Genomic DNA, 25,185 nt, shown 5'->3' on the forward strand with positions numbered 1-25,185 from the left:
GTACTATAAATATACTAGCATACTACATATAATGGACTAAATTTGGCATTGCTCCTGGATCCCTGCTGTAGGTAGAAGTCCACAGGCCAGAACAGCAGTCAGCTAATGACAGCCATTCTGTATGAAACTCTAACAGTCCTGAACAAATAGATTTCAGATTGCATGCCAGACAGCTCTAACCTGACCCTAGCCAGATGAATTTTGCTCCGCCTAGCTCCACTCATCCATCTGGAACCGATCCATTGAAGTGTTGCTTCAGAAGGCTGGGCCTAATCAAAAAATGCTTGCATATGATTGAATAAGCCACTTGTCCGTCATCTATTCACGTGCTACTTCAACCACTCACATCGAAGCCAACCCGTGACGCTAATAACAGTCTCACAGTCGCTTCTACACTATGTCACATCTATGAAACTCCCGCCCTGCGTCCTGATTGGCTGAACCATAAAGTCAGTTGCAGAAATCACTCTCAATGGAAGAGGTCCCAGATGGATGTGAGTGGAGCTAGGCGGAGCTAAGCAGAACGAAATTCATCTGGCGAGAGTCAGGTTAAGACAGCTCAGGCTCTTGGGCCATCCCCAAAATTATGTTGGTTGGCTTGTCGTAACCCGACCGACTCAATCAAGTTGGGCCCAACCTTTTTTTTTTTAAACATCGTTTGATCTGCCGATATAATGTTCTTTTGTGGCCTGGTAAAATATTTTTTAAGTAATATTTTACTTTGTAAAACCACTTTGTTTTGTGTGTTCCCGTGTAGTGGTTGGGTGTCCTGCTGATTTTGGAGATCAAGGGGTAGTGTGATGTATCCCTTAAAATCCCTGTACAAATGGAGCATTTTCAGATGCTGGCTAGATTTGAAGGGATAGAAAAAAATTCCAGAAAGCTTAGTGAACAGGGAAAGAGGAAGTGAAGGAAGCCAAGACTTTTTAGTCGGAGTATACGTTGTTAATACGTCGTAGTATAACAAAAAAATACGGGATCTATCGGAATATCTCAGTTTAATTACAAATTAACATGTAATTAGTTTAACAAGCATATATGAGAAAATAGCTATTTACAGTTTCAATAGAACTTATGAAAAGGATTTGTGAATGACAGTAATATTTGGGTAGAATCCGGTAGCAATCTTTCTGCACTCCCATGCTCATCCCTGAGGATAAATGTAAGTTTACAGGAATAGCACTGATATAGCTGGCACTGATATGTGTTTGTACTGTTGGAAAGAGAGACACTTTTGCTTTGCAACTTGCATTGCACTAGTCTGTGTATTCGTTGATGTGCCTTATGGGTTGAGTAAATTATGAACTTGAATTTGATGCACATCTGTGCACTGTGTTTTGCGCTGCTGTAAACACTAGCCCATTTGAAAACCAGTAATAAACTGTTGGAAGTGTTCTTCGGTTAACTCTGAAATAAAGTGAGCTCGTCACCAAATGTTGGTTAAATTTGACGTACTGTATACTATATGCTAAATATGAGCTAAAATGTAGGCATTAATTCATTATCAGTGGTACTGATATCTTCATTAATGATGCCATGAAGCCATTTAATTGTGTGTTAGCAATTTTATGCTGCTGCTGCTGGAGATACTGTATGTCATTGTTCTGACATGCTCAGAATTGCCATTGCCATTTAACACCAGGAGTCATGACAGTAAGGTTTCATCAACAGATGACCACATGATTTTGGTTTCTCCCAGATGGATACTGTGTTTTTAGGACCTAAAATAATTGTGTGATATTCAGTCTGCCATATTTTAACTGCCTTGAGTTGTTAAAATATGGCAAAAAAACAGAATGAGAGCAGTGTACATCCTTACAAAACATCCTGTTGATATTGTACTATTTCCTGAACTATATAATGCTCTTATCAGCTAATCTTCAATCAGTTTTTATTTGATTGTTATTAATCCCCCTTTTTTTCTTGTATTCAGGGTCATACTATATATTGATCTCTAATTTTGTGAAATAATTCTTTTTGGTGATTTTCTTTTTTTAATTTACCTGCTATTTTTATTTTATAATTTGGATGATACAGCAAACCACCATACTGTAAGAATGGCCTTTTTCTCTGACTTTCCATGTAAGCTTAATGCAGTTTAATGCTGCATACAAAGTACAGAGTAATGTGTTTTTGTTTTGTTTTGTCAAATTTACTCAGAATTATATATTCATGTGTCACATGTCCAATAGGCTTCAATTAGAGATATTGCCATCAGCTTTTATCCAATCAGAAGCTCATAGAATCTGTAATTCACGGTCACGGATTGGCCTTCCTCAGCTTTGAGATGGAGAGTTGAGAGGGAGTCTCTGCCTAGTGCTAACTTTATTGCTAGTTTCACATTGTTACTTTAAGCAGAGCTGTGAGCTTCTTTTTTTTCTCGTTCACATGACCATGTCATTCCTGGTGTGCACGCCAGGAATAGACACCAGACTAGAAGCATGACAGGCCCCACAAAAATATTAGCTGGTGCTACAGCCTACCAGCGTTTTTTTTCTGTGGCTTTTGCAGAATTTCCTTACTGACCCTAAGGCACCATGAACATTATAATCAGCCATTTTGTTTTCGTATTTGTTGTTTGTTATCACTTGACATTGCAGAAATCTTGACTGGTTTCTGTAATGGTGAACAGTGCTAACTGGTCTCTGCATGTCGCTTTTGAAATGATGCCCCACAACTGGGCAGGTTGTGGGTTGAAATGGGGCCTTAGGTTATTGACCTTCCCAGTGAGGGAAACAGTGCAGAGCTGCCAACCCTCACGCATTCGATTGGCGCGTGGAGCCAATCAGATGAATGAATCTCACTCTCAATGTGTGAGAGTTGGCAGCTCTGCAGTGGTTTCAAGTAAGCAAAAGTAGGATTGAATAATTGAGTATTAGCACTTTGCTTTGTTTTTTTTACTCTTTAAGGTTCAAACTAATTATTACCCCCCCCCCCCCCCCCCCCCTTCAAAGGACAACATAACTACCTATGTGCCGGACGCAACGACTGCATCATTGACAAGATCCGGAGGAAAAACTGTCCCGCCTGCCGCTTCCGGAAGTGTCTGCAAGCCGGCATGAATCTGGAAGGTAAGACATTGCATGCTCTACTGCAGCGATATCTAGCACATCAGCCCCATGAGATTGATTAGTCATATCATGTCACACAACCATGCCTTACCACTCCTCCACAGTTGCAGCTGACAAACTTCAGAAGGTAGTCCGGGATCTGTTGTAGGGACTGGTGCATAACCATGTTCTTCTTGTTTCTATCCACACTCATGGGCATCCAGTGATGGACTTTGTAGCAGTAGCCAATCAGCGGTTTAACAGGACAGGTTCCACTCAGACCAGGCCTCGCCATGGTTGACCAAAGAATTTGAGTGCACATGCTCAGCGTCATATCTAGATGTTGTCTTTGGAAAATAGACGTATGAGTGCTGCCAGCATTGCTGCAGAGGTTGAAGGGGTGGGGGGTCAGCCTGTCAGTGCTCAGACCATATGCCGCACGCTGCATCAAATTGGTCTGCATGGCTGTCGTCCCAGAAGGAAGCCTCTTCTAAAGATGATGCACAAGAAAGCCCGCAAACAGTTTGCTGAAGACAAGCAGACTAAGGACATGGATAACCATGAACCATGTCCTGTGGTCTGATGAGACCAAGATAAACGTATTTGGTTCAGATGGCGTCAAAAAAATGGTGGCCACACAAAATATTGACACTTTGGGCACAATTTGGACATTTTCACTTAGGGGTGTACTCACTTTTGTTGCCAGCAGTTTAGACATTAATGGCTGTGTGTTATTTTAAGGGGACAACAAATGTACACTGTTGAACAAGCTGTACACTCACTACTTTACAATGTAGCAAAGTGTCATTTCTTCAGTGTTGTCCCATGAAAAGATATAATAGAGTACATAAAAAAATATTAACTCAGTTTTGTCCTCATGAGCTCTACATTTTGTTGCTCACCGTCCACCCTCCGCATTGGACTCTCTCTCTCTTTCACACACACACACACACACACACACAAACACACTCACACACACACACACACACACACACACACACACACACACACACACAAAGAAAGACAGGAAAGAACAGATCTCAGCTTGTCATGTTTTGTTTGCGTGTAACACACTGGTATAATCACAGATAGTTTTGAAGGTGTGAACTTTTTTGTAGGTTAAGTGTGTGCATACCTGTTTGTGTGTGTGTGGGTGGCTGGGTGGTTGTGAATGTGTTTGTGAGAGTCAATGTGCATAGATATGTGTGTGTGTGTGTGTGTGTGTGTGTGTGTGTGTGTGTGTGTGTGTGTGTGTGTGAGAGAGAGAGAGAGAGAGAGAGAGAGAGAAAAAGGAGTGTACAACATGGAGGGTGGACAGTAAGCAACAAAATGTAAAACTCATGAGGACAACATAACTAGTATCAAGCCTTAGAACCTGCCTCTGGCTACAGGAGCCGCAGCCCAGCACTCTCTGCGGGCGTTATCTCCAGACCAGAGATTGGCTACTGCGACAAAGTCCATCACTGGATGCCCTTGAGTATGGATGGAAACAAGAAGAACATGGTTAAGCACCAGTCCCTACACCAGATCCAATTGCACCGGACTACCTTCTGAAGTTTCTCACTTGCAACTGTGCAGGCGACTGTGACACTCTCAGGAGTGTAATTCTACTTGTTGGAACTGTCATGGTAACTCTTGCCAGAACATCAACCAGCCAGATGATAACAGAAGTGAAGGAGTGCAGGGGAGTTGAGGGATCTTAAACTGATTAAGGAAGTTTTGTTTTGTAATTGTTCAATAAAACCACTAGTTATGGATTTATGGACTTGGAGTCATTTTTACTCAAACGAATGGCTGGGATAGATTCAGCACCCCTAAAAACCTCTAGTTAGACATCTCAATATATTGAGAAATATTGGTAAAAAAAATTGTTTTCATTATTTTCGCCCAGACCCTCTGGGCACCCGAAACGTGATGGGCTCTCCAGGCGTTTCCCTGAGGATTTGGCCGTGGATAAATTGGGAGGTGTTACTAGACACCTATAGGAACACATAAAAAAAACTATTGGTAAGAATTGCAGATTGGACAAAAACTTCCTATGGCCTAACTTTCCTGAACTGATTGGTTTTTGGTCTCTCCAATTGCGTCCGTAGGCATTTTGATCGGCGTCTGCTCGGGACGCCCTTTGGAAATGGGCTGTGAATGAACCTTCCCCAGACCCACTCTCAGTTGAGAAGGGTCTGGTGTCAACGGGGCTAGTGTGTTAGCCGCATTGTGTATAAACCGCAATAAGCCACATTAACTGCACCCATGTATTAAACGTATAGCTGAAGAAATTTGGCACAATCAATGTATAAACCTCGGCTAATAGCTGGGAAATTACACACATATTCACAATACAGTACAACACAATACAACTTAGATACACAATCATCATACTCTGGGCTTTCTGGGCTGTTGACACACAGCTCACAACTGCTCTAATATTTTCCCCCACATAGACAGAGAAGTCCTAAAGCGCCAGTCTCTCCTGGGCAGCCCAGCCTTGCCTGTTTCACTTCTGTTTGCCCCTCCCCAGCCCCCCCTCGCTAATAGTCAAGGCATACGCCCCGACTCCATAGAATGTATAAGGAAGCTGGTCACATGTTAGCGTTAAGAGGGTCGGTGATGGGGTGGGGGTGGGGGGGTTTGAACTAAGGGGAGATTCAGTGCAGTCTGCACAGATTGGACTGCATGTTGTCTGAATGAGAGCATTCAAAAGAGCTCCAGTCGATGGCTTGTTGATCAGGAGAGAGCTGGAAAAGAGGATGGGGGTGTTGGGGAGGAGAGACACGCGCACACGGGCACACACACACACACATACACACACACAAACACACACACACACACACACAAACACACACACACACACACACACACAAGCACACAAACACACACACACACACACACACACACAAGCACTTACACAAGCACTCACACATATACACAAACACAAACACACACACATGCATGTGTGACGCAGGTACATTGGTGGACTGCTAAATTTGAGGTCCTACCAGAAAAGCTCTTAGTTCCCATAGAAACGTTTATGGAGGAAATTAAAATGGAGAGAAAATGATGGGCTTGATGGCGAACTCTCCATCAGCCCTCTGCTTATTCCTGTTTTTCTTCATGGAAAGCACGGCAGTCACATGCTTGAAGCTCTTCTTAAAACTGTGCGTATAGAAAGGCCGTGTAAAAGATCTTTAGGCATTTTACATTCTCTCATAGAAATCTGCTGCATATTTCCCACCATCTCTTTTCTACCTATTGGGTAATAGTAGACTCTAAAAGCATGGACGGGATTATTTAGTGTGTTCAATGAAGACAGTGATTGACCAACTTCAGAATAATGTTTGCATCTATATTGTCTTTTGTTCAAATGAATTAGAAAGACAATTAAGCAAATTTGAGTTAAGGACCAACCACTTACCTTGACCTTTTCTTTCAATCTATCTCTTCTCGATCTCTATTCTTCTCTATATTTCTATGTCTCTCTTCTTTCCTCCCTCTCTTCGCCCCCTCTCTCTCTCTCTCTCTCTCTCTCTCTCTCTCTCTCTCTTTCTCTCTCCATCTCTCAGCCCGTAAGAACAAGAAGCTGATTCGGCTGACACGACAGCAGAGCGGCGGTGACTCTGGACAGCCCCTGCTTGACGAGCAGCAGTGCACTCTGGTGCCCAAGTCCATGCCGCAGCTGACGCCCACCATGCTGTCGCTGCTGAAGGCCATCGAGCCCGAGGTGATGTACTCGGGCTACGACAGCACCATCCCGGACACGTCCACCCGCCTCATGACCACGCTCAACCGCCTCGGTGGCAAGCAGGTCATCTCCGCTGTCAAGTGGGCCAAGTCGCTGCCAGGTGAGTTCAGTGCAAGGGGGGAAATAAGTGTGTGTGTATGTGTGGTTGAAAGAGGATTACCGGGTTAAGGACTGGCCCCTTATAGACCCTTTCAAGAGAGTTCAATTATCAGCATCATAGTTGGCCCCACTTCCTTTTTAACATTCCATATGTTATCTTAATGCAGAGGAAATAGATTGAGAACCAAATAGAATGTTCAAGCATTGTTTTTGTTTTTATTGTTGAAAGGGTCTTTGTCATGTGACCGTTTGTTTACAACTAGAGTGGTAGGCAAGAATGGTAGGCAAGGCACTGCTGAGAGTGGTAGGCAAGCCTACAACAGTCGGGTTGCATAGGCTACACATAGTTACAAATAGCTTCAAAATTGAAATTTTAATATCAAATATTGACCGGGATGCCGACCACTTGTGTATGCCCTAACAGTTGGTTTTACAATAAGAAGTAAAAAGGCGACGAACGACCGTTTAGCCTACCTATCCTCGTGGTTGTGGAAGATGATCTGTAAAGTCTTTTATTCTCAAGATGACCTAATGGTGTAGCCTACTGTCTACGAAGACGTAGGCTAAAATACAACTATCTACAGTCATCCAAAAATTAATTGCCAGAGATAGGCTATGAAGGGAAAAAGTGCAGCATTTTAAACATGGCAAGATTTTTTTTCTCTATCTTTTTTTCTAATTTGTCTCGTGAAATTCGTGCATCAATCACCTATCTTCTGTCCTTCTATTTCACGTTATCATGAGTGTCATTTGATTATATAATCACAACAAATGCTAATAAATGAAAACAGAATAGGCTTATGTGCTATAGCCTACAGGTCAGTTAGGCTAACTCCCGTCTGTCAAAATAAACTGATTTGATCCTATGAATTGTTTAGCGATCACACACAACAACTTAACACAGCAACCTCAAACACCACTGTTGAACCTAGGCTACTGCTTCAGTCATGTAAGAAATAAGCAGTTTATGAATTATCTTTACCCGTTTAATCAAGTCCACATGAATAAAATAACAGCATATTTAAAGGCTGAGCTAGCATACAGCCTAATATAGCCGATGCTGCAATGAACTAGTAAAAAGGTTTCATACAATTAATGAACTTTTTCACTCACATTCTGAGTTTTTCTGGGTGGTTATATATCCATGCAGATCGTCTTCGAATGAGTCATCGCTGTTATATGTTTTAATATGTTACAGGATTCATGACTTTAACATAATGTTACATGATGCTGACTGACGCTGCATGGCTATGTAGGCTACCGTTTTAAAGTCTGCTGAGTCTACTGCCTACCAAAACCTGTCGTTGTTCAGTTCAAGTTAAATTATCAAATATTGTTTGATTTTGTGTCAACTTTCAGAGGGAAGACATGTTCCTTTCTGGCCAAATTTCACAGCTTCTAAGAAAGTCTATCGTCTTCGTGTAAACCGGGTTTTGAACAGAGAAAAAAAGTTAGGCTACCATAGGCTACATGCAGGTTCTCCCATAACGTTATCGATACAGATCAATGCACCAAATCAGGGCGATTTTAGCGAAATAACATTCCTGGGACAGGCTAGCAAATATTGAACAATGGGATAACGTTTCATCATCACCTTTATTGATGCCTGAAATGTTGACATTGCTGAAATACAGAGATGTAGCCTACTGAGAGGCAGCTGCAGACAACGATGTTCAATGGGTTCAACTTGTCCCTTGCCTACCAGGTGGATGTAAACAAAGCTATAGAACCTAGAATACGTCACATGAAAAACGTTAATAGTTAGGTAGAGTGGAGTAGTAGAGTAGGTGGGAGTGTGCGTGGGTGTGTGCATGCACGTGTGTGTGTGTGTGTGTGTGTGTGTGTGTGTGTGTGTGTGTGTGTGTGTCTGTGTCAAAGGACTGTTGAGTTAAGGCCTGTGTAGATGCACTGACCCCTTCGTGGTGAGGGTCCATGTGAGGAGCAGACAGTATGAGTGACAGTGTGTATTTGTGTGTTGAGGAGGTGCTTGCCAAGGGCATGTTGCGTTACGGACTGTTAACTGAAGTAAGCCCCTGCAGCAGGAAAGGGAGGTGTTGGGAGGGCGATCTTGAGGCTTGTTTATGTAAGGTTCGCTCTTTCTGGCGAGACCTGCTGAACTGAGCAGTGTGTGTGTGTGTGTGTGTGTGTGTGTGTGTGTGTGTGTGTGGGTGGGGCGGGGGTGAGGGTGGGGGTGTTAGGTGTGAAGGTACAGAGCAGAGAGAGGGGAAGAGCGAGCGGGCCAAGGTGCTGCCAGTGAGTGATGCTGGTGTGGAAGGGCAGAAGTGACTGTCGGGCATCTAAAGGCTATTAAGCTGTTGGGTCCTGCTCTGCGTGGTGTTAAGTTGAGCAGGTCAATTTGAGCTCTGTAGGTGAGGGAGAGGGTAAGAGTTGTGTGACCATGGAGAGAGCATAAAGGCCATCGAACGGACCAGCATGAGTGTACGTGGCATTGAAGGGTTGCGGGGATTTTTGTGTGTGTGTATTGTGTGTGTGTGTGTGTGTGTGTTGTGTGGGGGCGTGAGAAGGAAAGCATATGATGGCCTGATTTGGGTAAGTCCTCGGAGAAAAGGACAGAGGACGGAGAGGCAAGTGGTGGGCAGCGGGGAAAGGTTACCCAACAGCTGCACGGTTGAGCAAAGATAATCCCAGCGGATTTCACCACGTCCACTTTGAAGTGTCAGAAGTTAAATGCCCATTTGTGGGAGTTTTTCTGGTCAATTTGAAGCATTTACCACTGGAGAAATGTAGAGAATGTGTTTGAGTGTTACTGGCCATTAGACATGGGGACTTGGGGACCTTCCATATTGCCCTGCTCTGCGTGCACAGTCACTAGTCTGTGGTATTCCCAGGGAGAGATTAAGCTGCAGAGCTGTTCCACTACAAAGCAAAACAAAAGCAAAATGTTTTTTTTGTTTGTTTTTTGTAAGAAATGCTTATGCTTCTCAACTCATTCCCAGGTTTGGCCTTAGTCCAACCGTGTGGAATCAGGACACACTGAAAATGTTCTGAAAATCATAGACACTCATCACACTGATGAGCTGGAGCAGCAGCCAAACCAGCACATTTCTCTAATCTAGCATTCATTTGAGATGTATAGTACAGTACTTGCCAACTTGCTCCCAACACAGCACTATTCAGTGGCAAGTAACTACCACATTGATTTTCTTATCTAGTTTAGGCCCACAGCGTAAAAAAAAAACGGGGCGGAATGGCAACCACGCCACCAGATCAGTCCAAAATGATGATCACTTGCGTAACAGAACACATAACACAAGTTACTCAACTCATCACCACAGTTTGTCTGAGCATTGTGTTGTGCTCCTGACTCCTTATATCCATTCCCTGTAGCACGTTGTAACTGGTTTATTTGGAAAGTGCAACAAACAAAGACGATTATGATCATTATTGTTCATCCCCACCCCCAGCATCATCTAAAACAGTGTTATGGACCCTTTCAAGAGAGTTCTTGAAAGAGAGTTCCTTTTTAACATTCCATATGTTATCTTAATGCAGAGGAAGTAGATTGGGGCCCAAATAGAACGTTCAAGCATTGTTTTTGTTTACCTTGTTGAAAGGGTCTATATACTTTGTCCTCTCCCCTCACTGCTGTTGTTCTCTCCCCTCCTCTGTTGTCCCTGCAGGCTTCAGGAACCTGCACCTGGATGACCAGATGACCCTGCTGCAGTGCTCCTGGCTCTTCCTCATGTCCTTCGGCCTGGGCTGGAGGTCCTACCAGCAGTGCAGCGGAGGCATGCTCTGCTTTGCCCCCGACCTCGTCATCAACGAGTGCGCACCTTTTATTTGTTTATTTGTTTGTTTACTTGTTTTGCATGATGCTGTATGATGCATGTGCAACTGAGTTGTGTTTCAGTGTTTAGAAATCATGCATGCATAATCTTAAACGGTTTTTAGCTGTCTTGGCCCCATGATGATGTGGAAATGTTTTGACTTTTACGGGACTTCGATCAGAACAAAATATCTTTGCGGCTATGGGGTGGCTTCACTGTGACTGAACTATGTTTATCGTTGTGTAATTTGTGTGTGTGTGTGTGTGTGTGTGTGTGTGTGTGTGTGTGTGTGTGTTTGTGTGTGTGTGTGTGTGTGCCAGGGAGAGGATGAAGCTGCCCTACATGAGTGACCAGTGTGAGCAGATGCTGAAGATCTCCAGTGAGTTTGTGCGGCTGCAGGTGTCCTATGAGGAGTACCTCTGCATGAAGGTCCTCCTGCTCCTCAGCACAAGTAAGGCTCAACACACACACACACACACACACACACACACACACACACACACACACACAAACAGCAGCTGCTGTGTTTTTTGCACTGTACTTTGTGTAATAGTCTAGAGAATGCACCTCTAGACGTTCTACAGAACATTACTGTAACAAATTTAGTGGAATCTCCCCATAGCTCAAATTCCAAAGCTCAATAAAGTGTTGCCAGTGGAGCTCACCAGTCAATTCAAACTCGAGCACTTCAACAGCAGAGGATAGGAAGTAGGAACAGTGTTAGACCAGGATGAAAACACTTTGTAGTGATTTACAACAGATGCCCCAGTAAACTCCATGAGGAGTTAAGAATCTCCTCTCTGGTCAACAGAAGTGACCACTCCTGACCTCTCACTAGCCCTGTGAACTCACACGAAGTCCTGTCTGTTTGGAGGGCGTGGCAGGCAGCTCAGATCTCTGGAGCGCTAAGCTGTGACGTGAGCCGGCCACCACATTAAGAGGCTCCTCTATGCATGATGCACAGTGCAGCTGTGAAGCCTCTTTTGTGTGCAGCGCTACAAGGACAAGAGAGGGTTTGTGAAGCTGTGAAGGCGCAAAATGACAACATTGCGCAGAGTTAGCTCTGGTGTACTCCCTTTTTAGCGGCAACTTTCCAAATGTCGTGTGTGTGTGTGTGTGTGTGTGTGTGTAATCAACCTTTTGTACAAATACAGAGGCTCTTCGTCCCCTTTCTTGTACAGTCTTTTAAGTCTCATATGCCTACGAAAGTATAGCAAACAAATGACAGTTGAAGAGGGAGAAAAACAAGGAGAGCCAGCTCTGCCTTTTTTAATTAGGCCTTTACATGCAAACGCTTCAGAGAGAGAGAGAGAGAGAAAAAAAAGAGCTTCATGTGTTATTACGGCTTAGCATGGTGGCTCAAGATAAGTGGTTTAGTTGCTTTTTAGCATTTTAATTTTCCTGAAAATGTGCTTTTTTATGCGTTACGCTCTCAGGTGTGACAATTATGCGCTTCAGTGCTGGCAATTACATGTCCTTTCCCCCAATTGTGGTTTTCAACTGTCGGGCAGCTCATTTTCACCCGGGGCATCAAACAACAAACAGGTAATGGAAGCCCTACCCGAGGAACAGCATCGGTGCCAGAGAGCAACGGGTGGGGGGGCTATGAGCACTGACGGGGGGCACCTCACCTCACTTTTATTCGTTATTTTTCCAAAATTGCCATATAATAAAGAGCATCCTTCAAGCCTTTTGGATAACTGAAACAATATGATCATGGGGGAAAATAGTGCAAAAACATAGCTGTCATAGCCTATAGCGTTGAATAGACTACACAACATTTAGAATAATTTTAATAGAATAGCGTTGCATAGTAGCCTGGCTAACGTCAGACCTCAGGTGTGACAGTTATGCGCCTCAGCGCTGGCGACTACATGTCCTTTCCCCCAATTGTGGTTTTAGAACTGTCGGGCGGCTCGTTTTACCCCGGAGAAAATGCGCCCCCTTGCTCAGGCCCGTTCCCCTCACGTGGCCCTCAAACTCGGTGGCGTCCGTGTTTGGCAGGCGCTCACTGTTGAGCGTATTTGTTCAGCTCCGTGTTCGGACTCTGCCATGTGGACTCTTTGGCTGGGGGGTCTCCCATGGACATACGTAGGCTTGGTGGCACCGGCGGCTGGTACAGTGTGGAGAGTCGATGGAACAGCTGTGTGAGCAGAAGGGCCTCATATTCAAAAAAAAAAAAGAAAGAAAGAAAGAAAAAAACAATCCTGGACAAGTGCCCCACCCCATTCAATTTCAACCAATCAGTACCTACTAAGGTTGGCCTGTTGGAATATCACCCTAATGCGAGTTGACACTGGCTCCTCTCCTAAAGACACACACACACACACACACATATTTAAAGGCCTTTTCTTGCTATTGTTGTTGGTCAAGCCTGTCCAGAAGAATGCGCATAGAGGATAAGAGTGGACGGGGGACAGTTACCAAATAATAACCTTTCTCCCCCACTGTGGAATCCAGAGAGATTTGACATGTGTTGCTGCTGTGATCAAACTGTGATATTGTGTGTGTGTGTGTGTGTGTGTGTGTGTGTCTGTAGTCCCAAAAGATGGGCTAAAGAGTCAGGGTGTGTTTGAGGAGATCCGCATGTCCTACATTAAGGAGCTGGGGAAAGCCATCGTCAAACGGGAGGATAGCAGCTCCAGCCAGAACTGGCAGAGATTTTACCAGCTCACCAAGCTGCTCGACACCATGCAAGAGGTTAGCTGAATCTCTGTCATACACACACACACACACACACACACAAACACTACACTGATAGTAAACTGAGTCACCTGTGTCTTAATGCTCTTAACAAGTTAATGAGATTATTGACATGACCAAATGATGGCAATAATAGACTGTCTTTGCCCCTAGTAATACATCAGCGTTTAAACGTATGTAACTTTATATTTCTATTGTTTAGCTCTTATCAGTTAAGAAATGCCAGTGGCCCTCTAGTCTGACATAGTGGTCTGAAAGGTCACATTGTTCGGTAGCAACAATATGAAATTAAGTGAACAGTTTGTGTGTGTGTGTGTGTGTGTGTGTCTCTTCAGATGGTGGAGGGCCTACTGAACTTCTGCTTCTACACCTTTGTGAATAAATCCCTGAGCGTGGAGTTCCCTGAGATGCTCGCCGAAATCATCAGCAACCAGCTACCAAAATTCAAAGACGGGAGTGTCAAGCCGCTCTTGTTTCATCAGAAGTGACTGCCTTAGACCGCGACACTATGCCTTAATAACCACCCAGCCCAGGCCAGCTTATACCTGTACACACACACACACACACACACACACACGCATGCATACACACACACACACACACACGTGTGCACTACAATGTCCACACCTCCCCACCACCTGAAGGAGGCCTGTCCAGTTTCTCCCTCCTCTGTGATGTGACCAGAGGTGGAGGAGAACCGTCTGTCTGCTTCTGGGAGGGGGTTCAACTCTTCACTCCAGTAAGGTGAAACGAAGCTTTTACTTAAAAAAAAACAAAAAAAAAAAAAAAAAAAAAACAGACAGATTTAAACCCCTTTAAACATTTTTCTTTCTTTTAATCCGTTTGAAAATCATGTCATACTCACACATCATGTTCTATTGAAGAAAAAAAAAAACAGCTACATTTTACGGAAAAACAAATACAGAAAAGAATATTATTTTTGTGCAAGGAATATTGATGTTATGCATGTACACATACTGCTGAAATGTTTACAGTGTATCAGTAACAAAAGGGAAGACGTGCCTTTTTTTCAGCTTTGCAATTCTAACCTCAGACACATGTGCTCTCCTGTCTGAGGTAAGTCAAATGCATCCATCCCAGGTGTGTTTGTGTGTGCTACTCAGTCTTGCCATATGTTTTTGTAAAGCAGACAGATGATCAGCTCTGGTATGCTATGTAGCAGGAGACTAATCCATGTACAGTACCGTGCACGAAAATCACCCTGGGGGCAGTCCTGTACGCCCAACAATCCCTGCCCAAACACCCACCCAATTCCCCCCCCCCCACCAACACAAACCCATCCAGTCTTTGGCCTCAGGAACCAATCAGACATTAGAACAGAGCGACTCGGCAGTGGCAGGCCGACACCCTCACAATCCACTCATCCCAAAGTCAAAGTCAAAGTCTGCTTTATTGTCAATTTCTTCACATGTCAAGACATACAAAGAGATCGAAATTACGTTTCCCACTATCCCACGGTGGAGACAAGACATATTTTACCAATTAGGTCCACAGACAAACATAACATTCAAGTAAACAATATAGAAAGTAAATAAGAAGGCACATACAATGAAGAAATAAGAGCAGCAAAATTTGGGTTGAAATTGTGCAATTGTGCATACAGTAGACAGTCAATATAATAGTGCAAAAGTCAGGCCAATAAATGACTGAGGTAGTTCTGTTTGACTTTAGTATCCCGGGTGGTATACTAGGCACAGGTAGGGTTAGATCCTGTGGTATGCAGTTAGTAGTCCCCTTTAGTAGCCCTCTCTAGTGTACTTCACGTACACTCGGATAACCCAGAGGACAGGTGCAACCGTGAGGGCATTGGAGAAAAAAAAAGATTTGTGCATTAGGCGAGGAGCTGGCTGAAGGATTTGCTGCAATATGTTGGGCAACGTGTCTAGGATATGCTTTGCTTTGGCACACATGACCGCACCCATGTGGATCTCGTCTGTCGGCCTTCTGACTCGTGCTCAAGCCGTCCAGGAGAATCAGGTCCAGTATGGGGCAAGGCCCTGCAGCTGTCGCTAGGGAAGCTTGCGCCCCTACTCCTCATAGCATTTCTCGTCCCAGGATAGGAGCGTGTATAGACCCTTTCAACAATAAAAACAAAAACAATGCTTGAACATTCTATTTGGTTCCCAATCTACTTCCTCTGCATTAAGATAACATATGGAATGTTAAAAAGGAAGTCTTGTGGGGCCAACTATGATGCTGATAATGGAACTCTCTTGAAAGGGTCCATATGTGTGAATGGGTGTGTGCCTGGAAAAGATAGATCTGCTACTGCCTTTTTTAACTTCAACTTCATCCATTGATTGTCTGTGCACACACACAAATAAACTTTGTTACCTAAGGTGTGATGTGTTTTCAAAACTCTTGAAGTGTGACATTTTAAAACTCTTGAGATGTAGAGATGGAACACACTATTCGTGAAGCCCACTTTTAGAAAATCAGTTGTGCATTTTTTTGTATCAGTGCTCACCTACACACACACACACACACACACACACACACACACATACACACCCATACATACATCTTACCCTTTCAGCAGCTGTCCACCAATTGCAAAATCACCAGGTGCCAAATAACAGTTTTTAAACACTCTCATTACCTTATGGACAAGATAGTATACTGCTTAATGTTGTACACAGAACTACACATGCGTATGTATGCATAGGTACATTTTCATTCAGGGTTAATGTATGTGAGACAAACATGTTATATATATTTTTTGGTTTCTTTTTTGTATATTCTCTTGTCTTGCTTTGGTTTTCTCTCGTCCTGTTGAGACACACACCAGCCAAGGCAAACGATGAACGTTAGCACACCTTACACCTGTTCATCTGCACACATCTCGATAGTTATCGCTCACGGGGCAGAGCGTCATCCTGCAAGCCTCCGTGGTTGTTCTTCTCTGGTGCTTTCTCCTCAGCCTGTAAACAAGCGTATTCTGACTTTTACCAGTTAACGCTTCTCGTTCCAGTATGCTCAGTTAACTTATACCGAATGCATTCACTTCACACCAGCTAACGACATGAGATAAGCCAAATATTCATGACATGCTTTTGGTACATTTTTAATTATTTTTTTGTAAACGCAGCAATCATCATAACCCTCACCCGCACCATCCCCAAACTACTGTTTGAGCTCCAAACTGGAGTGTATATGCCTTTGTCCACCCAACCACCCCCAGCCACCCACAGTGGTCGCAGCCTATTGAGTCGGAGGTGTCAGAAGCCTCTCTCTCTCTTTCTCTGGCTCTGGTGAAGGGCTGGCTCAGTGGTGAAAGCTGAGGCTCTGCGTTCTGGGGGCTTCGCTAAGGTTTTGGTTCAATGGGCCTCTCGAAAAGGGGGCACTTGATTAAATGGGCCATGTCACGATGATTGATTCCTCATCTCTGAGCATCCCCCTGCGATTTAGGGCTGTGAGCTTTACAGGAAGACTGGCAGTGTAGTCAGGTTTTTGAAAAGGATGCTTCAGATTGATCCTTTATTTTTTTGGTCAGGGGTGACAGAGGGTACGTGAACAGTGCAGTCATGCTCGGGTGAAAGAAGTGGCTTTAGTGTTCTACACAAGCTTGTTCATCTTTGACCACCCCCCTAGCCCCCACCCACCCACCCACCCTTCCTTCTTCCCCCTCGTGACATTGAGTTGCCGTAACAACACAGAACATATCCCATTTCAGATTACACAGCATATTTTATGAGACAAAAGTTTTGCAGGGACAGTTTGATGGAATCATTTCATGTTTTTATTTTTATTTCCTTCTCTCTCGTTAATTGTTCACCCACTTTAGGCCTTGAGAAAGGGAGTCAGAGAGCCATAGAATTCAGATGTATATTTAGGAAAACTTTAAGCTTGTCAGCAATCTTGTTTTAAAGACAGGAAAAAAATATTTGACATGTAATTTGAAAATTAGATTGATCCTCTTCTATATAAATCATTTTATTATAATGAAAGTAATTTTAATACATAAGGAAGATGAGAAATATGTTTGGTTTATTGTTCTCTTTTGTTTGTGTTATGACAAAGATAGCTGTATTGCAAATGTACCTTGAAAAGTGTTAACCTGTGGTCTGACGTGTAAAGTAAGTGTAAATTCTTTTAATCAATAGGAAAAAACTTTAAAGAGCGATTACTGTGTTTAGAAATAGTAAACAGGTGCAGGGAGGGGGAGAATGGGACTGGAGTATATTTTGTATGGTGCAATGGTGTGACCAAAGCAGAAAGGATGAAAAAAAAAAACAGAAGTATTTAAGCAGATGCATAAACAGTAGCATTTATTATCCAACTCTAGTACTTACCATCTTTTATACATCTTTTTTTTTTTTGTAAAGGTCTAGGCTTTGGTCTCTTGTATATTGCTGTGAAGATTTAACTTGTGTCTTGGGGAGAAATACAGAAAGAAAAGTAAGTGTGAACGTAATTAAAAGAGCCTGAGATTTTGCACTACCCTCATAGTGGTCGGAAAGTCTATTTTGTACAAAATACATGCAAATATTATCTATAAAGTTTAAGGGCAGACCATATTTCACTGGTATACGGCTTTCAGTAAAGTCTGTTTTGTTTGTATTTCAGTTATGTAAATGTAATCCAATGTAAAGAATATCCAATGTCTATTTGTTTAAAAATAGTTTTGTATTACCTCTGTATCACACCTATGTAGTCTATGTCAATCTTTTCACCTATCGGATTAAATGTTGAACTAAAGTCACCTTGGTGTTCTAGATCTCTTGTTTTCTCCATTTCTTGTTGGTCCTCTTTAACAGTTAGAATGTGAGCTGACTTCAGATTTCAAGCAGAACGTATTTCATATTTCAAAAAGGAAACGAGAAATTCCCAGGTCTTCAAAAATAGGTCACTGTTGTACTACTCATGCTAGTATACAGTACGAGTGCATTAGAGGAGACCAGACATTTACCATTAACCTTGCGAAAGACCGACAGTACATTCATCAGGTTAAAATACAGTAAATCACACATTATTACGCATAATTGACTATCTGAACAGGAATTTAAGTGCTTGACAAAACGTCACCCAGCAGTAGATTATTCTAGATGCCGGAGGCAACAAACAGAAAAAAAAACTCAAGACCACTAGTTAAACCTCTCTGATTTTAATGGGAAACAAACTGCCCGTCTGGCTCACAATTCCTGTACAGATATCATCTGATCTAAAAGTATTAAGGCTCAAAAAGGACAGAAGATGAGGAAGCAACTTGAATGCTAAAAAAATTAAGTTAGTATGCTACAATACAAAATATAAATTTTTATACTTAAAAAATTATACCTTATCAAATGTTATTTACAAGGTTAATACACTCCGAAAAAGGGCAAGGAGCAGGGTCTCGCTTCAGAGAGGATTATAAATAGGTGACTTCTTCAGTACAACCAAAGAAGTTGATTCACATTAAACATGTTTGTTTGTTTCACAAATTTCCCCTTTTGATATTCCTGTTTATGAGAAAGCAAAAACACTTAATATTCATTGAAATGCGCTCCCAATAATATATAAAAAAAAAACACATGTCCAGAATTGGTCCACCACCCTTTTTTCCAGGATTGAATGTACTCACAGAGATTTACCTCAGTAGTTCTGAGTAAAAAGAGAGAGAGAGAGAGAGAGATGAAGAGCAGTTCTGTGCACTGAAAGAACAGCTGGCGTGCACCGTCTCGTCCGGGGGGAAAATCCCAAGCACGTCAGTGCCCACGTGGAAAAAACAACCCCTCTCTGTGAAAACGCCATTTGTGCCATCGTATGTCTAGAGGCTTTGCCTGGAGATTATTCAGTACTCCAAAAGTTGTATACCAAAGGAGAGAACAGCCGCAACTTTTGGTCCCAAAACTATTCTTCCTTTTCCCTTTTTAAGTGGTCGTAAAAATATGTCAACAATGCTCAAAGCAACGGCAGTGCATTTTGGAAGAAAAAGAAAAAGAGGTGGAATGATGAAGCCATAATGTGATACTATCAAACTACCCAAATCTCCCTTACAAATACATAATCACGCACACACACACACACACACACACAATCTCTCTCTCTCTCTCTCCACCCTTCCCCTGCTTACCCCTAAACACACACACACACACACACACACACATAGAAGTCCTCGATAAACCTCCAATGCAAGAGATGTGGGCGGAGAGGATGGGGGGGGGGGCAGGATGGATCCTCTCCAGCCTACGCTGTGGGGGCGTGCAGTGCAATGCCATCCTCTTGGTTTCCATGGCTACAGGAACTCCACGTAGTTCTCCGGGATCAGCCCCGTCCGTCCGTCCAGCGTCCCCTCGAGCCAGCCGGGCTCCCGTGAACGATGGACTAGGGACAGAGAAAGGACAGGTGGGTACACATCACACTATGCCTTTTGGTCCATGTCCAGGGTGACTTGCAGTAATCCCCACCCCAGGGAAATCTGTCTTAGTAGAGTCATCCGTGGTTCCAAGGGACAAAGTTCATGGACCTTTGCCCAGCTAACCCCATATTGTACCAGCTCGTCCGCAGGATTTAACAACAGATATATATATACCAGGCTGTTTCCCCAGCAGCACAGATTAAACTCTACAGTAAAACACTGACCATCTCATGTCGTTTTAACGTTACATCCATCTAGAAGCCAGCAAGACGGACATGACAAAGGTTGTTCACTGGTGCCACAAGTATACTGTATGCCACGACTCGTGACTCATGAGCCACAAAGTGCACCAACGTACACAAGGCCTACATATCCATACTTTATGACTCAAATAGAGCTGAACAATATATAGAGGAAGTGTCATGTTCCAATAGATAGTCTATGAAGCATACAACCACCTCTTCATTGCTCAACATTGCACTAGCAAATCTGCAACTTGGGCATGAGAAGATGAGGTGCTTGCATCAGACGAGTGTTTCAGCCAACTTGACCCTATTCTAGGCTTTCTGAACCATCATATATCATCTTGGGCCTTTCCTTGAGGCCTTGTATCATATGGTTAGTGATCTGCTATTTCTGTGAATTCATTTCAGTATTGAGTGGCTGCCATGCTACACAGAATGTTTCAGTAAGAAGTTCATGCTTCTAAGTGGTGAGGTTTTAATGTAACTCATTGTAAATGCCAGCCTCATTAATCAATTCTTATTAGTTATCCCGCATTACTTAATCTAGGAAATACTTTGAATGGACACATGCATTTTTGAATAAAAAAAAAAGACATTGACAAATAAAAAAAGACATTAACAAAATCACTCTGCTTTGGTCGTAGTTGGATGTGCACATTCCTGAGTTTTCCCCAAAGACACTCACCATTCTCAAAAATGGTCCCTGCGATGAAGGAGAGTTCTGAATCATGCTCTGCCTTGCACGCGTAGAGGGCTCGTGCCTTTCGCTGTACGCTGCTGAAGAGTGAAAGGTAAGGCCAGTAAGACATTACGAAAACCGAACAACAGAAAAATGGTCAGATGTCAATGATGCGACTGGTTACATTCGTTGTACTTCTTGTCTTTTATACATGTGTATACTGTGTGTACAGTATTCTGTAAAGAACATATTAAAGCATTTTTTAAAAAAATACTGTTTATCTAGTTAAAACTGTGGAATGAGAACCAACATACAGTACAGATTTTAAACTAGTTTTGCCAGCTACAAGACTCATGTTCTGAATGTGTTTCTGTAAAGGTCAGTGGATTATGTAAGTGTGCTAATGGCACATCACGTCACAGAACTCACTGGGGAACTACAGGATTGCTGTAGAGAAATATATTTGTAATTTTTCTCAACAAAGATATGACAATCTTCTTATGTTTACGGCACAATATATGAATATAATCTGATTCAACTAGCAACTTGGCAGCAAATAGTCATGCGGTGATTGTGCTATGGCTGTTACTCTCACAAGGAACATTTCCAATCGTGCTCCTTTGTTTTTTTCCTCTCAAAGGCCATGTTTATAGCATGACTCACAGGCAACCAGCCCTTTATAGACCACCAGAGCCAAATTTAGGCACTGTCATAAAAATGTTTTAAAAAAAATGCTGACAGTTGGGATGGGAGTCTATGCCTACGTTTGAGTGTGTGTCTTGTGTTGTGTTTGATGGTAGTTGCTTGGCCCTGACTGAGAACATGAGCAGCAGGTGTGTGATATGCAAAAACAAGGCACAGTGGGATGCTGGTACAGTAAGACTCAACAGCAAGGCATTGTGGGTAGCCTGCGGAGGCGATGTGGGTGGTAGCTCGGAGCTGGCAATAAGACAGACCTGAGAGGGGAAGAGTCTGCAGATGAGGAGGCGGGCTGAGGACTGGAAGGGGCAGAGAACATCGGCCAGGAGGGAGAGCGAGGAGAGGTGGGGCTAGGAGATACCGGACTAGTACACACACACACAAACACACACACAAACAAACACACACACACAACTTTAATAACAGGTCAAAATCACAAACACACACAGTCACTACTCACGAATGTAATCGTACACACATCAAGTGACTAGTTTAAAACATATAAAGGCAGTCTGGAGGATAACATTTTGCATGCCTTAAGTCTTGGGTTTTACAAAGATGTGTTTTAAAATTATGCTGTTTCATAATACCCACGTTACCACTAATTATATACTCTCTAAATATGATGAAATACTTATGACATGCAGAATAGTCAGAGCTCCCTCAGATCATATACACATCCATAACCAAGTAAAGAACACACTACCTTGTTGGAACACTTGAACGGCTCTTGGAATTAAACCTTCAAAAAAGAGGGAGTAAGGTGAGTAGTTGAGAAAGATATGATATTATTTCATATCACATTGTAATTACACCATTAGTGAATACTTGGTAATTAAAACGAATTAATGTTATCCTGTCAATGCCCAGGTAAAGGCAGGTAAAGGGAATTCAACACTTTAAATGTATAAGCTGGTTAACAAAACAAGACAAAATGGCTGGGCAAGCCATGTAACATTATTTTCACTTTATTTCAACTGGTTGCATTTCACACTCTAAAGTAACCGCCAGCGAGGATAACCCAACACCTAGCACGAGTGGCTCCGGTGATTGTGCCACTGCACAGATATCCCCCCACGCTGCCAAAGCCACGGCCGGCCCAAACTACAGATCAATAAAGACGGAGCGATAAGATGATTGTATCAGCAGTCAGCATCTTCTCCAAGTACACCGAGTGCTCGGGAGGAAAAAGGCTCCCAGCTGAACCTGTCCCCTTGTTCACACTCCCACAGGACCACATGGGAGGCACAGCATTTCTGCCATTCAAGAGATGGTACCGACACGACATCAACACCGGCCGATAAAAATGTCATTTTAAAAGAAGTTAACTATTGGCATCTACAGATATGAACACCTTAATCCTGTGCATAGGGCTTAAAGTACTTATTGTGCTGGAGGCAGGAACAGATGTACACAAACTTAGTTGTGCAGTGTTGTCATTGTGAATATAAACATTATTTTTACAACTATTAGTCCAGTTGCTACAGCTTTATTGATAAGGTCCAAGAACATTCACCTTATAAGGTGAAGATCATATCCATCCCAGGAGAAAGTACACAGACACATAATGCAAGTAAGCATTGAGTGTCCAACTTTGTGACACCTCCAAGTGGGCAGGTCAATACTAATTGAGAAAGTAGTCAATTTGAACCCAAGAAGAAGTATGTCTACTCTCCAAAATGTCTCTAAAATGCAATACTCTGAAAATCTCTTACAGTCATTTTGCTCACCACTTGTTCTACGTCAAACACATCCCAAAAACAGTAATGAGAAAAAAATAAACATTATAAACTACAATTTATTATAGACTATAACTTTAGTTTAGCCCACATATTAGTTAACTACAAACTTACTACTACTAAAGTAGTACTTACTACTACTAAATAAAAAAACAGTGGGAAAAAACAGTGAAAACAGTGAAATAGTTTTTTTTAAGTAAAATCAGACATAAACAGGTGATGGACAATGAATTCTGCATCTGAGGTCAGAGGAGTCGCCAGCCGTGGCTTTTTCAAGAGAACCTTTCCTATCTGTCCAATCACCAAAGGTCTGCTGGCAATTATACACCAACACCTTTAAGTCTGTTTCCACTCTGTTGTTAGGGAGTCTGAGCAGACCTCCAGAGTGATGTCAGTGTGTGTGTGTGTGTGTGTGTGTGTGTGTGTGTACTCTTATCCAAGTGCAAACATATAGCCATTAAACAGTAAGTATCCTTTTCCTTCAGCATGTCTGCAAGTTTCTTTTTGAGACCAGTGTGAGGGTGTGATGTCAGATTCACACCCCCTCAGAGCCATATGCAGTTGAAAAAGCTCCTCTCCACACCACTTGATTTGCCCTTTGGCTACTGGTACTCAATTGGTCCTTGGTTTCCTAGCCGCTGTCCAATCAATCTCTACCAAATTATTCAATTATGGAACCAGCCATGCCCTAGGAGGTCAGCACTTACTGATGACCTCATAGTTACAAGCCTCATACAGCCTTTCTCTCTCTTTCTGTCTCTCTCTCTCTCACACACACACACACACACACACACACACACACACACACACAACATACATGCAAAAGTACATTTAACACAAATAATTGAAAATTGCCCTTAGTGTTTTAGAAGTAATAATAACCACTAGATTCCCTAAAAAAAGCTGAAATGCATTTACAAATCTCTGATTTATGAATTTGTGGAAAAGATTACACAAATTACCTTTTGAATCACACACCTGCAACAACACAACTCTTTACCATGTTTGGATCAGCTTAAAAGCAATTTAATTTAATTTATATTTATTAAGCAAGACATTACACATATCTGTAAACCTATTGCCCACTTGTTAGCAGACAATCATGTCCAGAAACACATAATTGCCGGAAGCTTTGGCACAGCTAACCATTAGGTACTCGTGCAAATACAGATTAACAGAACCTGACGGGCTACTTTATAGAATGCAAAAATATGCATTGTTTGACTCTGCACTCCCCTTCACTCCACTTCATTTGCCTTACTGCCAATACTGTTATGTATGGGTCAGACATTAGCACATCACCTGGAATATGCTATTGAATATGAAAAGCATGTGAAGGTCAGTGAACGCATTAGCGTGCAGTCATTTGATGTGCCATTCTTTTTTTGTGTGTGTGTGAGTCATCAGAGAGTGTTGTGTGTGACATTACCACCATGTAAACGTTCTTGCAGATTCCAGCTTGGCGAGCATCAAAGCTCGTGGCCGTGGATGCTGCTGTTCTGTAAGGTTACGGTGGATGATTTGCGAGGCTGCTGTGCGTGACTGAGATAGATCTCTGCTCGCCACACCCAGCGTCCCCGCCAGTTGAGTGACCACAAATCACGGCCACTCTGCTCGACTGGCCGCCCCCCTGCTGTTTCCAGCATGGTCATGATGGGACATATGCTACTCTTTGAAACGGTCATGGCCACGGTCTGCGACTCGACAGTTCACACCTCGGAAACACACAAACCGATCCCACATGCACTGACTTACAAATGTGTGTATCCAAAAATACTTCCTGTTTCTGCTTGCATGTTTTCATGTATATTTGTCTATACCTGCTAATTTGCAATGGTCCAACACTTGGCCAAAAGAGTTGTTGCTTTCAGCTGAGTAACAAGGTGTATGACTTGGTATCAGATTTCAATCGAGATACCTCAATGCATGCTGGGATTTGTGTGCATTATGTTCTACACAATAGATAGGAACAGAAAGAGACCATACTGTAAGGCAGAGAGAGAGAGAGAGAGAGATAGAAAGAGGGAGAGCAACTGAAAGAGGAGAGATGTGGGAGAAGGACAGAGAGAGCCAAAGGGAGGGG

General features: G+C 42.8%; 2 protein-coding genes across 5 annotated transcripts in view; one reads left to right on the forward strand and one right to left on the reverse strand.

Annotated features, from left to right (window-relative positions):
* LOC121709641 (glucocorticoid receptor-like) overlaps window positions 1-14,308 on the forward strand; it is a 57,764-nt gene extending 43,456 nt beyond the window's left edge. The window contains exons 5-11 of one of the 2 annotated variants that reach the window (XM_042093206.1): window positions 2,955-3,071; window positions 6,611-6,889; window positions 10,530-10,674; window positions 10,997-11,127; window positions 13,216-13,376; window positions 13,715-13,911; window positions 13,942-14,308. In XM_042093206.1, the coding sequence (XP_041949140.1) occupies window positions 2,955-3,071; window positions 6,611-6,889; window positions 10,530-10,674; window positions 10,997-11,127; window positions 13,216-13,376; window positions 13,715-13,867 (986 nt within the window). In that variant the 3' untranslated portion in view covers window positions 13,868-13,911; window positions 13,942-14,308. Of the gene's footprint in view, window positions 1-2,954; window positions 3,072-6,610; window positions 6,890-10,529; window positions 10,675-10,996; window positions 11,128-13,215; window positions 13,377-13,714 lie in introns of both variants that reach the window. The other variant, XM_042093205.1, reaches the window with a different exon arrangement.
* Window positions 14,309-18,488: 4,180 nt separating this feature from the next.
* LOC121709640 (rho GTPase-activating protein 26-like) overlaps window positions 18,489-25,185 on the reverse strand; it is a 62,153-nt gene continuing 55,456 nt past the window's right edge. For 2 of the 3 annotated variants that reach the window (XM_042093201.1, XM_042093202.1), the window contains exons 21-24: window positions 22,070-22,105; window positions 21,621-21,728; window positions 20,671-20,762; window positions 18,489-19,706 (exon numbers count right to left, since the gene is read on the reverse strand). In XM_042093201.1, the coding sequence (XP_041949135.1) occupies window positions 19,618-19,706; window positions 20,671-20,762; window positions 21,621-21,728; window positions 22,070-22,105 (325 nt within the window). In that variant the 3' untranslated portion in view covers window positions 18,489-19,617. The remainder of the gene's footprint in view (window positions 19,707-20,670; window positions 20,763-21,620; window positions 21,729-22,069; window positions 22,106-25,185) is intronic. The other variant, XM_042093204.1, reaches the window with a different exon arrangement.

This window comes from Alosa sapidissima, chromosome 5, assembly GCF_018492685.1.
Source record: "Alosa sapidissima isolate fAloSap1 chromosome 5, fAloSap1.pri, whole genome shotgun sequence".
NCBI classification, from domain to species: Eukaryota; Metazoa; Chordata; class Actinopteri; order Clupeiformes; family Clupeidae; genus Alosa; species Alosa sapidissima.